Source organism: Manduca sexta, unplaced genomic scaffold, assembly GCF_014839805.1.
Source record: "Manduca sexta isolate Smith_Timp_Sample1 unplaced genomic scaffold, JHU_Msex_v1.0 HiC_scaffold_1957, whole genome shotgun sequence".
Classification (NCBI taxonomy): domain Eukaryota; kingdom Metazoa; phylum Arthropoda; class Insecta; order Lepidoptera; family Sphingidae; genus Manduca; species Manduca sexta.
This window is the reverse complement of record NW_023592873.1, coordinates 15412-30222: the sequence shown is the minus strand read 5'-3', so window position 1 is coordinate 30222 and position 14811 is coordinate 15412. Positions and strand designations below refer to the sequence as shown.

General features: G+C 45.0%; 1 protein-coding gene across 1 annotated transcript; it reads right to left on the bottom strand.

Annotated features, from left to right (window-relative positions):
- On the bottom strand, positions 1-14811 carry LOC115440519 (UDP-glycosyltransferase UGT5; the record flags this gene model as incomplete). Its single annotated transcript, XM_037445686.1, is given in 9 exon segments — positions 1-19; positions 530-749; positions 1313-1532; positions 2136-2278; positions 2281-2357; positions 3916-4110; positions 10541-10733; positions 12074-12164; positions 14612-14811. Coding segments are annotated over 9 exon segments (1299 nt in total), but the record flags the coding sequence as incomplete, so codon positions are not given.

The window sequence follows — 14811 nt, the reverse complement described above, 5'->3', positions numbered from 1 at the left end:
TTTGACTTTCTCTCGGTATCTGAAAGACAATTATCATGTTGTGAAGAGAGGATTTTTGTATTTTACAAATTTAATACAATTTTAGCATACACTCTCCGAGTAAACCAAGGATAGTAAAGAGATCCTATAAGGTGGACGGAAAAATATATCACAAAGAAAAGAAGAAACAACAGGACATTAGAAAATTAAAAATTTGTGAAAGTTAATCTTTTAAATTCATAAATATATCCTTGGTCAAACAAGTATCACATATTGCTGGTATAAAGTTAACTTTGGTGATTTAGATGGGTCTAGGGTGTGATAGGTGTCTTTTTATTGGCGGCTATTAAAAAACTAAGAATTAAAATAGATTTAAATAAATTACATTTCGCTGGTTCACGATAACAAGCTTCTGTTATATTTGGTTTACGCATTGAATTGTATATCACATAATTCTGTCTTTCTAATAATCTCCAATAATTGCAAATGATAAACGAATTATAATTATTGTCTTTTCTAATATAATATAACGTATGCAAAATTGACTTACTTAGGATTTCCAAGAATTTCTTGTATAGCACCTCCGAGCTTCGCTGGCGTATCATAACCAATATTAACTTCAATAGCAAACCCTTTAGTGACAGCTCTCTTGGTGTTTATGAACTGATCAGCAAATAATGGGATGCCAATGATGGGAACACCAAAATGTAAAGTCTCTGTTGTAGAAAGAAGTCCTCCGTGGGTAATAAAGAGAACGCAGTTGGGATGTGCTAAAATGAACACAGAATTTTTATAGATAAAGATGAGAAAGAAAATTTATCGATTAAAAGATTTTGTCATATTTTGTCAATCAACCAATTGTGCACAAGAATTTGATGTGTTTCCATTGAACATTGCAGTTAGTGCATTCGTCTAACTTTCTATTACCATTAGTCCAGATAAGATTGACTTTTGTTCAATTATAACAGATGACACAGGGTTGGAGACAAATGTAGTCTAGAAAATAGTAGATGAGCAAAAAGTTTAATAGAGTGGATACCACGAGATAGCTAAAGGAAAAAAGAAAGAACTAAGATCAGAGGAAGATATGTCTTTAAACAAAAATGTGGAGGATGCAACAAGCACGAGTAAGAGAGGTATGAAAAAAACTAGGAGAGGCCTACGCCGCAGAGGCGATTACTAGAAATTAATAATTAAGGCACAACATTTTCTAGATGTATAAGTTTAAATTTTAAATTTGAGTAGTAGAAATAAAGACAATTTTATATTATAACAGACAGCTATTAAAAATATTTTGTCAAAAATTGTGGCTATCATTACAATTGAAACCAACCAAGAATACTCTGCTGAGGCGCCCACTGTACAATATGAACATTCTTAGGCAAGTTCGGTAAATCTTCTTCCAACTTCCAAATGACTGTTTGTTTCAAACCGCTGAACGTTTTCAGAAACTGCCTTTTCATTTCATTTGGCATTGTCTTTCCCTTCATCATTGATCCCATACTGAAGTAAATAACTCCTTCGCTGGATTTGTCCATTAATTCTTGTAAATTCTGAGAATATATTAATTGTTTACGTCATATAAGTAGATTTTGTTACACTTCTTGTGTGCTGTTAAAAAATCTACCAGGTCAAGGGAATTTTTGATAACTTCGGATGTTATTGTTCGTTATTAATTAAAATTTATTAACTATCGATGTTTCTGGTTATATGTATAAATTTTAAAAAACTAACTTATTCATGAAATAAACAAATCTGTATTTAAAACAACGGTAGAACTAAGTGGGTAAGTTTTCAGTTATGAATTACGAAAACAATATTTTTCTAAACATGCCAGCCACTCTATGCAGTCTTATATTTTTCAATACAAATTACAAACGACATTTTTTGCGCCCGACACGTTTCAACCACAGTAATTGTATCAATGAAGTACTGGGCAGACTCCTAAAACACCTTTTCAACTCCTCATATTTTCTATTTGACTCTATTCTTTATCGTTGCGGGTTAAGGCTAATTAGTGTTCCCTGTGACTCGCTGAGATTCACTGCTCAGTGTCATAAAATGAATTCTACTGCTGATCCTAGCTAACGGGAATTACAGTAGAGGTATGAAGGTGGAATAATCGCTCAAAACTCCTTAAAATTCAAAATGCAAACTTACTTTAGGCAAGGTACAACTTTAGGATTGATGTGATATCCTGCGACAGGAATGTAATTTTGCGGCAATTGTAGCGCCAAACCAGATGAAACATGAGAATTTCCTATAACCAAAGAGCCGTTGTACTTCACTTCGTCGAAGGCGGTAACCGTCTTCCTCTCTTAGCCATAGCTGGGCCGTAACCATTGTTATAAGAACTTAACACTCTGTCCGCCATTGTCCTAAAAATAAAGAAGACGTAATATTGCATGTGGTAGCTGGTGCTAGAATATTTTTTGTATCCTTCTGGATAGCAATCACTGTACACAAGATATTAAAATCCGCAATAGTGGTCCACGAAAGTGTGTGGCGTTCGAGGATTAGCGCATGTGTCCGGTTCAAACAGGCCAGCATAATTATATCAACTGGCGAGGGATAATCATCTCTTGTCAGTCCACATACCATCAGGGCCAGTAGGGTCGATTTGCCATGCTCGTATATAAGAGAAACATATCATACAAAGAATTTCTCTTCAAAAACCTCATGCTCTAGAAAGCATAGAAACCAATAAAGACGGCCTTTAAATACAATTCTCGTAAACCATAGCTTCTTATGAATAACTAGCTTTTGCTCGTGGGCTCCGCCCGCGTTATAAAGTTTTCAGGCTAAAGTTTTCCGTTATAAAAATAGTAGTTTTCCGGAGCCTATGTTCTTCCCAGGGTCTCAAACTGTCTCCATACCAAATTTCATCTTAATACGTTAGGTAGTTTTTGAGTTTAACACATTAAGGCAGACAGATGCAGCGGGGACTTTGTTATATTATTTAGAACTTTTTAAGTGAAACAATCCCATCATACATCATTGTTGCATAACTTTAACCGTTTACGCAGCGCAGGCAACGGAAGCTCTCAAAACTTATAATTTTCCCCGATTTTGCAACATGTTTCATTACTGCTCCGCTCCTATTGGTCATAGCATGATGATATATAGCCTATAGCACTCCACGAATAAAGGGCTATCCAACGCAAAAGATTTTTCAGTTTGGACCGGTAGTTCCTGAGATTAGCCATTACTGCCCCGCTCCTATTGGGTATAGCGTGATGATATATAGCCTATAGCACTCCACTAATAACGGGCTATCCACCGCAACAAGAATTTGTTAGTTTGGACCGGTAGTTCCTGAGATTAGCCATTACTGCCCCGCTCCTATTGGGTATAGCGTGATGATATATAGCCTATAGCACTCCACGAACAAAGGGCTATCCAACGCAAAAGAATTTTTCAGTTTGGACCGGTAGTTCCTGAGATTAGCCATTACTGCCCCGCTCCTATTGGGTATAGCGTGATGATATATAGCCTATAGCACTCCACGAACAAAGGGCTATCCAACGCAAAAGAATTTTTCAGTTTGGACCGGTAATTCCTGAGATTAGCGCGTTCAAACAAACAAACAAACAAACAAACAAACAAACAAACAAACTCTTCAGCTTTATATAATAGTATAGATTACAAATTCGAAAGAACCTTTAGTAAATTATGGGATTAATTTTGATATAAGACTGACACGAGACTACGTTGTTAAAAAGCTTAATATATTTACAAAACCTATTAAATCTATTAGCAGTTACAGACATTCATTAAACTGTCTAAACTGTCTAAATAAAAAATTCATATCGTATAATTATTTCTTAGACTTGTATGAGTAGTGAGAGTGTAGTGTTTGCTCATTATTAGAACTATTAAAGCATATTATTCACTTTAGTTTTTAAAGTCGGTTTTCATTTGTTTTACAAAACTCACCATCTGGAATAAGAGACCTTCAGTATATTCCACAGTCCTTCCACTCTCTGCCGAAATGTCAGCGGTGGATTTAAGGGTGACATGTGGTCTGGCGTGTAAGCTGGATTCGGCATATCATCAATTAGCCTCAAGATCATTGGATGAGGCTCCATAGATGATGACCAAATGAACGGACAGTTGAATACAGTTGAGAACCTGAAATGGATTTTAAACTTTTCAAATAGAGATCAGATTAGTTTGTGCGATTTTATCTAACACTCGGTGGTTACAGCATCTACTTTATCAACCGCTCTCTGACACATACGTTCCAGATCATACTTCATAGGTAAATCCTCCAAAATATCGGATATAAATTCATTTTCCAGAGAAATCAAGTGCATAATTCAATATTACTTAGATACAAATTGATATTACAGAGAAATCAAGTGTATATCAAAAACTTACACCAGAGGTCGTAGCCCAAAGCCTTTTTAAAATTTACGCTAACAGAAAACAAAAATCGTATGATAATAACATATCCTATTGTCTGGGCTACGATCCTTGTTTTGGTTATACGTAGGTATCAAACCCTACGATTTATAGCAAATGTTATCTTGTAATAATAATTTTGGATTGTAGCGGTTTTTGCGTTTTTATTTTTTGTTAATTCTTTTTTATTTGAAACGGATAAAAAAAAGTATTTATCATTTTACAGTAGTTACTGTAGTCAATCATAAACAATTATCATCAATTTGTTCTAATAAATTAAAGTAGGTAGGTAATCCTTTTTTTTTTTTTTTTTTTTTACGTAGGTAAATCGTCAGTTGACTATCTCCCGCCTTGGGATGGGCGGGAGGGCGTGTCAGACTTTTACCGACTAAGAACCTACGGTGTTCCCATCCTTTGCCTATGTGCCTAGGTCCAAGATCCGGTGGCATTGAGACCTAGGCAGGCACCGGCCCTAAAGGGCCCCGCAAATTATACTGACACTGCTCTTCGAGGCGCGCGTGGAACACTACGCGCCGTACACACGGGCCGTTGGGGTGTTTCGGGCGACGAGCTACCCAATGCTCGTCATCCGACGGTCCGCGCCTACGGAGGCCGACGATCCTCAGCAGACGTTCGCCGCCAGCGTCTTGTGCGTCTGCCGTGGCGGATGGGACGTTGGGCGCTTTGGCGCCGTATCCGCTCCGCCACCTCCTTTGCGAGCATCACGTCCTCGCAGAAGGAGGTGACTGCGTCCCACTCTCTCTGTGCCCAGCCAAGGGTTGCGACAGTCGTTGTCGCCATTCCGCCATGAGGTTCTGCCGGAGCTCCGTCCGCCGCGCGGCAATTTGTCGCGGTAGCGGAGCTACGCCCGGCTCTACGCCTCCCCGCGCCACACATACAGTGACGCAAGGACCTTCGCCTCGAGACCCCATGGCGGTAGTCCGGCAAGGAGGCCCGCCGCCTCGCAGGAGATCGTGCGGTATCCCCGTATCAGCCGTATGGCCATCGCTCTTTGTGGCGCGTTCAGAAAGCGGCCTTGCCGCCGCGCCACAACTGCGGACATACGGGGGCACCGTACAGGGCCATGGACCGCACGACTCCTGCGTAGAGCCGCCGGCGAGGGCATTTAGCCCCCCCAGGTTTGGCAAAAGACGCCGCATTATGCAGGTGAATTTTACCAACCTAGGGAGCCAAAAACGGATGTGCTCCTTGAAGTTCCACCGGCTGTCGAGGACGAGTCCCAGGTACTTCATCGTCGACCCGACGCCGATGTGAACCCCCCCTGCCGTGATCTGGAGACCCGGAGGTGGCGCGTTCCCCCGGCCATGAAAGCACATGGCCTCGGATTTGTGCAGCGCCACCTCGAGTCCCAGTTGCCGGATTCTCTCAACGACTGTCGCAACCCCAATTGTAGCCGCGTCGACCGCCGCCTGATGCGACCCCCCGTGAGCCAAAACTAGCGTGTCGTCAGCGTAGCATACCACGCTGACGCCGCTCGGGAGGTCGGTGCGCAGCACCAGTCGTATCCGATGTTCCACAAGAGCGGCCCCAGAACCGAACCCTGGGGAACACCGCACGACATCTCTCGCCTGATCCATTCCCTTGGCGACCGGGGTAAATGACGGCCCTATCCGTCAAGTAGGCCCCGACAACGCGACGGAGAGTAAGCCGGCACCCGGTGATACCGGAGTGCCTCCTGATACAACTCCAGGGCAGGGTATTAAAGGCATTGGCGATGTCAAGCGACACCGCCAAGACGACCCTACCCGGAAACAGCATCCCCGTCGCGAGAGACCTCACGCGCATGATGGCATCCACAGTAGAGCGCCCTCTGCGGAAGCCAAATTGGCTGTCCGCAAGATCCGGCCCAACCCTCGTCAGGTGCTCGACGAGGCGGTCTGAAATAACTCTTTCGAAGAGCTTGCCCACCTCGTCGAGCAGGACGATGGGCCGGTATGCGGACGGACTGTCCGCGGGGCGCCCATGCTTCGCGATGAGGACCAGTTTCCCCGTCTTCCAACGAAGTGGAAACTGGCCCCTCTCCAAACATGCCGTGAGGAACCTCTGAAGTCGAGGCCCGAGAGCCCCACGGCCAGGACCCAGGCTTTTCCAGGCAAGCCGTCGGGCCCTGGGGCGGTGTTCTTGGCCTTCATCTTGGCCACCGCCACCCTCAAGTCTACCCCGGTCACCGCGGGAACAGTGACGTCGTCGTCGTGGTCCATGCCGGGCGCCGCCGAAGGCAGGAGCCATGGAGCGGAGAGAGCGTGCTCCCCTAGTGCAGGGAACAGAGCGCCAACGACGCCCTCGACCAGTTCCTGCCGGAGACTCTGCGTCAGTGGGGGCGCCCAGATGCGGAGCTTGCTCCGCACCATTTTGTAAGGACGTCCCCACGGGTCTGCGTCAAGAGACTCCAGCAACTCCTGGTGGGCGCGATTCTTAGACTCTAGAATCGCGCCCGAGAGAGCGTCTTTTGCGTCTCTGTACCCCTGGTATAGCTCCGCCTCTCGAGCCACCGCATCCACAGGCCGGATGCGGATTTGGCGGTACCTGGTGTACCGGCGTCGCGCGGCATAGCACGCCGCCTGGAGCGATGCCAGCTCCGCGACCACCAGTACACCTTGCGCCGCGCTTGGCTTCGGCGGACTCGGGGCATTGCCGAGTCGCAGACAGAGGACATAGCCTCCCGGAACCAGTCGGCCTCGTTATTCACATCGTCCGGCCTGACCGGTGCTTGCACCAGGACTGGACGATGGAGGCTTCAGGAGGAGCTCCCTGTCCAGCTGTCTCAACGCCCAACGTGGACCACTTGGGGCCCGTCGGACTGGCGCGCTCGAGGGATCGGTGGAGACGTCGAACCGGATATACCGGTGGTCCGACAGCGTCTCCACCGCCTCCATTACTCGCCAGTCGACAACACGCTGCGACAATGCGGGGCTGGCAAACGAAATGTCCACCACGGACTCACCTCGCATCCGCACACACGTGGCGACGGAACCCCTGTTGAGGACGTCCAGGCCAACCTCCAAGGCCCAGTCCTCAACCATTCGCCCCCGTACATCCGTGTACCGGGAACCCCAAGCCTGGCTCTTGGCGTTGAAGTCCCCAGCACGACGACGGGAAGCGAACCGTACTCGACGACGACGTCACTCAACTCCCCTGAGGGAGTTGTGGAATTCGGCGAGTTCGGCTCGGAGAAAGTAGCACCCACTACGACTATCCCTCCGAACCGAGCTGCGACACAACCCTGGCCCCTCTTCGCCCTCTCGTGGGTCAGGGTACCGGCGGCGGCCGACGCGATGATGGCCACCGAGCCGCTCAGGTCCTCCACCCAGTCATTCCTGGGCGGGACAAAGTACGGCTCGGAGACCACGGCGATATTAATCGACCACCGCGCCATGCTCTGGAGCAAGAGATCCTGAGCTCTGGCGCAGTGGTTGATGTTCGCCTGGAGAAAGCGCAATGGGGCCATTAATGGCATTCCATTGCGCTCTCTCCAAAAGTAGCAGCGGAAGCGCTAGCGGGAGCCGCGGCGGAAGCGGCAGTGGAGGCCGTGGGCCGGCGTTTGCCCCGGTATTGGCGGGAGCGGCGCAGGCTCTACTCCCCGCCCGGTCTTCGGCTGGCTTGCCAACCGCCGCACAGGCTAAGCAGTGCGGCTTGTCGGCGATGCACGAGCCGATTTTATGACCGGGCTGACCGCAGCGGAAGCACAGCGCGCTGCGGTCGACCTCCGAGGTGCACCTTACCCCGACGTGATGTCCGGTCTGACATCGGTAACACCTCAGAGGCTGGGGCTCGAGCAGCTTAACCTGCGCCGACACCCAGCCCACCAAAGCCTCCGGCCCTCAGCCACCACTTTGGCCGCCGTCACGGGCAGCTGACCGTGATGGCCAGCATACCCGCATAGTCGGGACGTGGGGGCTCCCGGCTTCAGCTCTTCAGCTGAGCATCCCGTAGTCCCGACAATGGCGGCCACCACTTCCCTCCACCGTGACGGAGTCATCCAGACCCGATATGCGCAAGCTTACGCTCTTTACGGGTCTGGACACTCTAGCCTCGGCCGCATCAAACGCCGCCCGTAGCTTTGCAGCTAGGGCGTCCGCGGCTTCAGGCCACTGCTAGCTCCCCGGGAGCTCGAGTTTCCGGACTCCGGTTGCGGTTACTCTTAACCGCAACCCCCCAGCAATCCCAAGCTCCGCGGGGTTGATTAACCCCTTTGCCTTGGAAAGGAGGTCCGCGTACGTCACGCCCTTCTTTACCGCTTCCGGCTGTAGTGTGACAACTACAGCTGCGGACTTCGGGGCGCAAAGCATATTGGCGACGCTCCTCTCCTTGGCGCGCTGCCGCTGCGCCTTCCGCCGCTCCGTGCGTCGGGTCCTCTCTTTAGCCCCCACCACTGTCCAGCCGGCATCATCAGCAGGCAAGAGAGTAGGTGGGGGAGCCATCTCTGCCAGCTCCGCCGGCTTCGCCGCTTTCCGCGCAGCCTTCGCCTTTTTGGGCTTATCGGCTGCGAGCGTCCTCTGGGAGGCCGGAGGCGGAGGCGGCGGAGGCGGCGGAGGCGACGACGGCTTCGTTGGCCTCGTAGATGGCCCTGAGCTTTGGCTCGTCGGGCCGGACGTCCCCGGCGTGGGTTGCGGAGCCGCGGCGGCCGCGTAGGACGCAGCCTTCTTGGAGCCCGCCAGAGGTGGCCGGAGGACAATGCCCTCCAGAACCGCAAACCGGGCAGAGGGGCACCGATCTCCTGGCGGATGCCCTCTCGTATCAGGCTCAGGAGTTGTTGCCTGTCCGCCGGCTGCACCGCACTCACCTCTGGAGGCGTCTCTACAGGACGAGAGGACTGAACGAGGGCAGAGAGCCCGGCTGGACTTCAGTTCCGCGTTCTCCCTAGAGACGCTCAACCTCCGTCGATAGCCGGGCGATATCGGCCCTCATCCCCTCGTTACCCGACTCGGGATCCGACTCCAAGAAGGTGGCCGCTGCTGCCGCCATAATGGAGGCCGCGGCCTCTTGCGCAGCCTTCTCTTTCGAGGACCGCAATTTCTTTTGGCGGACACTCGCAATCGCCGCCATCACGACCTCCTCAAATTTGGCCCTTTTTCTCGGCCTTTTTGAGGGTCGTGCGGCGATCGGGTGCCGCCCTCCTCGGCGAGCCTCCCGCTGTCCCTCGCTTCTTTGAGGGCCCGACCCTTCACCTTCGCTCCGTGAGACACGGAGTGGGATCCGCCGTTTCCGGGGAGCGACGCACGAAGCCTTTGCCCCGCCGCCCTCGGAGGACGAATCCCCGATCCTGCACCTGATCCGCTTCCGGAATGACTCCGCCGCTGCCGTCTTGACCTCCATAGATCTGGGGCCCGCGACTGAGCTCCATCCGCTAACCATGCTGGATGCTGAGTCAGAGTCTGACCCAGCACCCCGCGTTCGCTCTTCGGCCGCGACTTCATCACGCGGACGTTCCCCCACCTTGGGAGTTCGCCCGCGCGATTCCTCGGCGGACTGTTTGTCCCCTACGGGACGTGGGCCTCCTCGGCACCTATTGCTCCCGGCTCCTTCTTTCTCCTCCCCCTGTGCGTCTTAGGTTTTTAATTGTGAATCCATTTTTGTTCCCACGAGTAAAAACTTTGTGTACTGGCTCAAAATACTGTGGTTCGCACTAGCGACTAAATCAAGCTACCCATTAGCCAAGCTTACAACCCCCCTCACGGTGCGCCGCCGCTTGGGGATTTGGGGTAATTTTTATAGAGGATTTCTTCCTCGCGGTCCAGGCAGTTAAGCCAGTGAACCCTCGGTCCCCGTAGATCAAGTGTGTCTGACGCTTACGCCAGAGACACTTGATCATGTTTAGGGTTACGAGATTTGGCGGCGGCGAAAGAGGGACCACTCCCCTTTCGCCAGCCCGGTGACAGGGTTAGTGAACACCGAGCCCGCTACTACTCCCAGGTAGGTAATCCTTACATAATATTATAAAACAAAGTCCCCTACCATATTTGAACGCGATACACTCAAAAACTACCAACCGGATTTCAATGAAATTTGGTATGGAGATATTGTGATACCCTGGGAAGATAATGGGATACTTTTTATTGCTGAAAACTCTTTCATCCCAGCGAATCTGTGAGCAAAAGCTAGTTAAATATAAAAATATATAATATACAAGTCTTACCCACTATATACGTCAGAGTACAGCCATTCGACTATAGCCACATCGAACCGTTCGTTGCTGTCTGACATAAATTTTTGAATATTCGGATGCATCACCGCATCATTAGCTATATCATGCATTAAACTGTACATCATTCCCATGTCACTGAAGTCTACTTCACCATCTATAATTTTTTTTATATCTAGTGTTGATTCTGAAATTAATTTCGATTTTAGTTATTAATTTCGTAATGTTAAATCAATTTGGTACAAATCGATTAAGAGTACCTAGTATTTGCACCCTTGTCCACGTATTTTTCGGCACGAACTATAAAGTACCAAAATAAAACAATATAAATAAAAAACAGTAATGATTTGGTAATTAAAAAAATCTTATATAAACCTATTGTAAATATGAAATATTGTAACGATATTTTTATTAATTAAGCTTATAATAACGCCTACTGTATTTTATAGCGTTATTTTATATTGTCAATGCTGTATACACTTGTAATAGGTTTGCATATTAGTACTATTGCATAATTATCTTTTTTTATTTATTCATTTTTACTTATTAAAAGGAACAACGTACAAAACACACATCGATACCTAATTAATACAAGATTTCAAACAAAAAGCTAAATGTTGTTTCAATTACGAATCGTTCGTCACAGCATGCACATAATACAAAATTAATAAAGGGATAAAATAGGGTAAAATATTTAGTTCTTGAGATGCTGGTCTACAATAAAAAGAAAGATATTTGGGAATTTATTAGAAGCTAAGCATGGACTGTTGGGTGTATTTTGAAGAAATTCATCTTAAATAATGTATGTTGTATGCTATGCTTGTATGTTAATTTGATTAACAGACAAGCGATATGTACAGCGGGGCTTTTTTGGGAAAGCCTTTTACACGGACCGTGTAAATCTAATAAAAAAGTGTTTCGCAAACTAAATGAGCAAAAAGATTTTTACGAAATATTGTTCTCTTTGTTTTTTGTTTGTCTTAATATGTCATTCTATGCAGTTTGTACTAATATTATAAAAAGGAAATTTTTGAGAGCTTTTTGTTGGTTTGTATGGGCTCATATTTGGAACTACATAACCAATGTCATATCAGTTAGCAATAAAAAAACCTATTTTAAACGAAATTATTAGTCCATACTATATATTAGTGGTGAAAGGTGAAATTTTACAAAAGGTAGCCCGAGGCAAAAAAAAATTAAAATCATCGCGGCCAATTTAATAGTAAAAAAAAAATAAGACAAACGTAAATAAACCTAAAAAGGGTAACCGGTAGGAATCAAGTTGTCTGGACGCTTCGCCACTACTATATACTAGTTTTTATCCCGTAAAAACTTGATCACGCGGACAGAACCTTGACCAAAGATAAAAAAAAATATATATATTTTTATAAAAAAAAAACAAATAAACATATAAAATTGTTAAACAATAAAACTGATCAGACAAGATGTTTATACATTTTTTTCTTAAAAATCTTTTCGTCACGTACATCCGTTTCGAGAAATATACATAAAATATTTTTAGCTTACCAAAAGGAAACAATTCTATGTTAGACGAAACGTCAATTTGCCGAAGTTTCGGATGTGATGGTTTTATCAAAAACGGCGTTATATACGTCACCTGAAACAAGTCAAAACAAAATAAGATTAACTTAAATTTTATTTTATTCTATTTCACACAAAACATATTATTATTGAGTAAATATAATACAAGTTGTATATAAGATCTTTTAACATAATTATTTTTTTATTTTATTTATTTGGGTTAAAAAATAATTGTACAATAAATTGCATAAAAGTGAAATAACATATATATTGAAGATAATCGTACAACTAACTACATTATCCACAGTTTATAAATTATAACCCAAAACTTGCGTTTCAGAATAAATATTAAGATAGTATTGACAATACATTACATGGAAGCGGCGATAGCCTAGTTGGGTGTGGAACGGACTGCCAAGACGAATGTCCGCAGGTTCAAATCCCAAGGGCACACACCTATGACTTTTCTAAAAAATCATGTGTGTATTCTTTGTGAATTTATCGTTCGCTTTAACGGTGAAGGAAAACATCGTGAGGAAACCTGCACATCTGAGAAGTTCTCTATAAGAATTTTGAAGGTGTGTGAAGTCTACCAATCCGCACTAGGCCAGCGTGGTGGACTAAGGCCTAATCCCTCTCAGTAGTAGAGGAGGCCCGTGCTCAGCAGTGGGCAAGTATATAATACAGGGCTGATATTATTATTTATATTATTATTATTATATTAAACAAGTATCTAAGTAGAAAATATTAGTTATAACAGGTACCAACTGCAATAAGTTGTCTGTAATGTGAGAGAGGCGCAACCAGGGCACCCACTTTTCACCATATGTGTTCCTTCCCATGATGTGATAGGGGGGTCCCTTATCGCCATATTGGACACAAATATCCAGGCCAGTACTAACCAAGGAATCCCACGATGTTATTTTTTTATCCAAATCCAAGTTTACTCTTAGACTCGCGTTTTTATATTATGAGCGCCACACCACATAAGCATCAATATTGACACCATACTAAAATCAGTTTGAATGGATTGCAGTTCAATTCAGTTGAACACAGTGAATGTGCGGAACGCCAAATCTAGCACGTATTACATATATATCAATGTAATCAATAGATAGATTTGATAGACGCATAGGTAGAGTCAACAAAAACCTTATTTATGTCTCTGTAGACGTAATATGGCCCGCTTATATAATCATAATAAATATTAATGATTCTTCATAAACAACTATAATTATCTCATCGCGGGAAACGATATTCAACCAATCAGCCATCGAACCCTCGAGATTATCTGGCGAGCATATATCTACATAATACACATAACGCAGTCAGCAACAAAAACACGTGGAGAAATTTGATACTTTCAAAACATCTAAACAAAATTATGAATTCTGTTAGTAACAAAAATAACTGAACACATTAAAAACTTCAAACCAATGTTATAAACGTCAAGTGGCGTAAAAATATTTTTTTTTATTTAAGTAAACATTTTTTATATTTGTTCATTGTTATATAATAATATCAGCCCTATATACTGTCCCAATGCTGGGCACGGTCCTCTTCTGCTACTGAGAGAGATTAGGCCTTAGTCCACCACGCTGGACCAGTGCGGATTGGCAGACTTCACATACCCTCAAAATTCTTATAGAGAACTTCTCAGGTTTCCTCATGATGATTTCATTCACCATTAAAGCAGGCGATAATTCACAAATTTAAATACTCAAACTTCAGAAAAGCCAGAAGTGTGTGCCCTTGGAATTGGAACCTGCTGACATTCGTCTCGGCAGTCTGTTCCACTCCCAACTAAGCCATCGCCATTTCTTCTCTTTTTTCATTGTTATAATACCATCAAATCTTTAAATTTCTTTCACTGTTTTTGTTGCTGACAGTACACACTCATGCTTTAATGTAGTAGGCAGACATAACACCAACGCTACTATTTTGTCTAAAAAGTAGAATCGATTCCGTATAACTCTAATGAGCTTTTAGAAACATAAATAAATTTGATAATTTTTTTTTTTTGATAACTATTAATCACTTTGTCAGTTTCTTAATTTTTTTTTTACGTACATGACAAAGTGATCCCAATGCACCTGATGGTAAATTGAAACTGGAATGGGCTCCAATAGAATGTTGACTGATAGATGAAGTTGAGAAAGACGATTACCCCTCGGAAGTCGATACAATTATGTCGGCCTGTTGGAACCGGATATACACAGGCTGATCCTGGAACATGACACCCTTACTCTTCGAGGTGTTGGGTTCGAATACCGGGTTGAGCACTGATATTGGTTTTTCTACTCAGTACCTTTATCTATTTCTTCACATAATCTATATCACATCATGGGACGGAACACATACGACAAGATACCCTAGTTGCCCCGCTGCCTACCCTATCATTGATAAAAACGATATAAGTTCCCTGTTTTGAATCCACAAAGGTTATACGGCCGTTCATAAAACTAAAAAAAATTACCGCACTCATCACACTGCACTAATATTAAATATTATAATTCAACTTACATCATGTCCAGCTTCCAGAAGTAGCTTCACATATCCCTCTCCAAGGATGGAGTGGCTTTTCCCAGGGTAAGGGAACGCAACAAGCACATTATAAGCCGATACATTTACAATGAACACAGATAACAATATAATTTTGTACATATCGGACGCGTCCGTCTGTCGTCAACTGACTATTTAATATGGTTATCTATTATTGTATT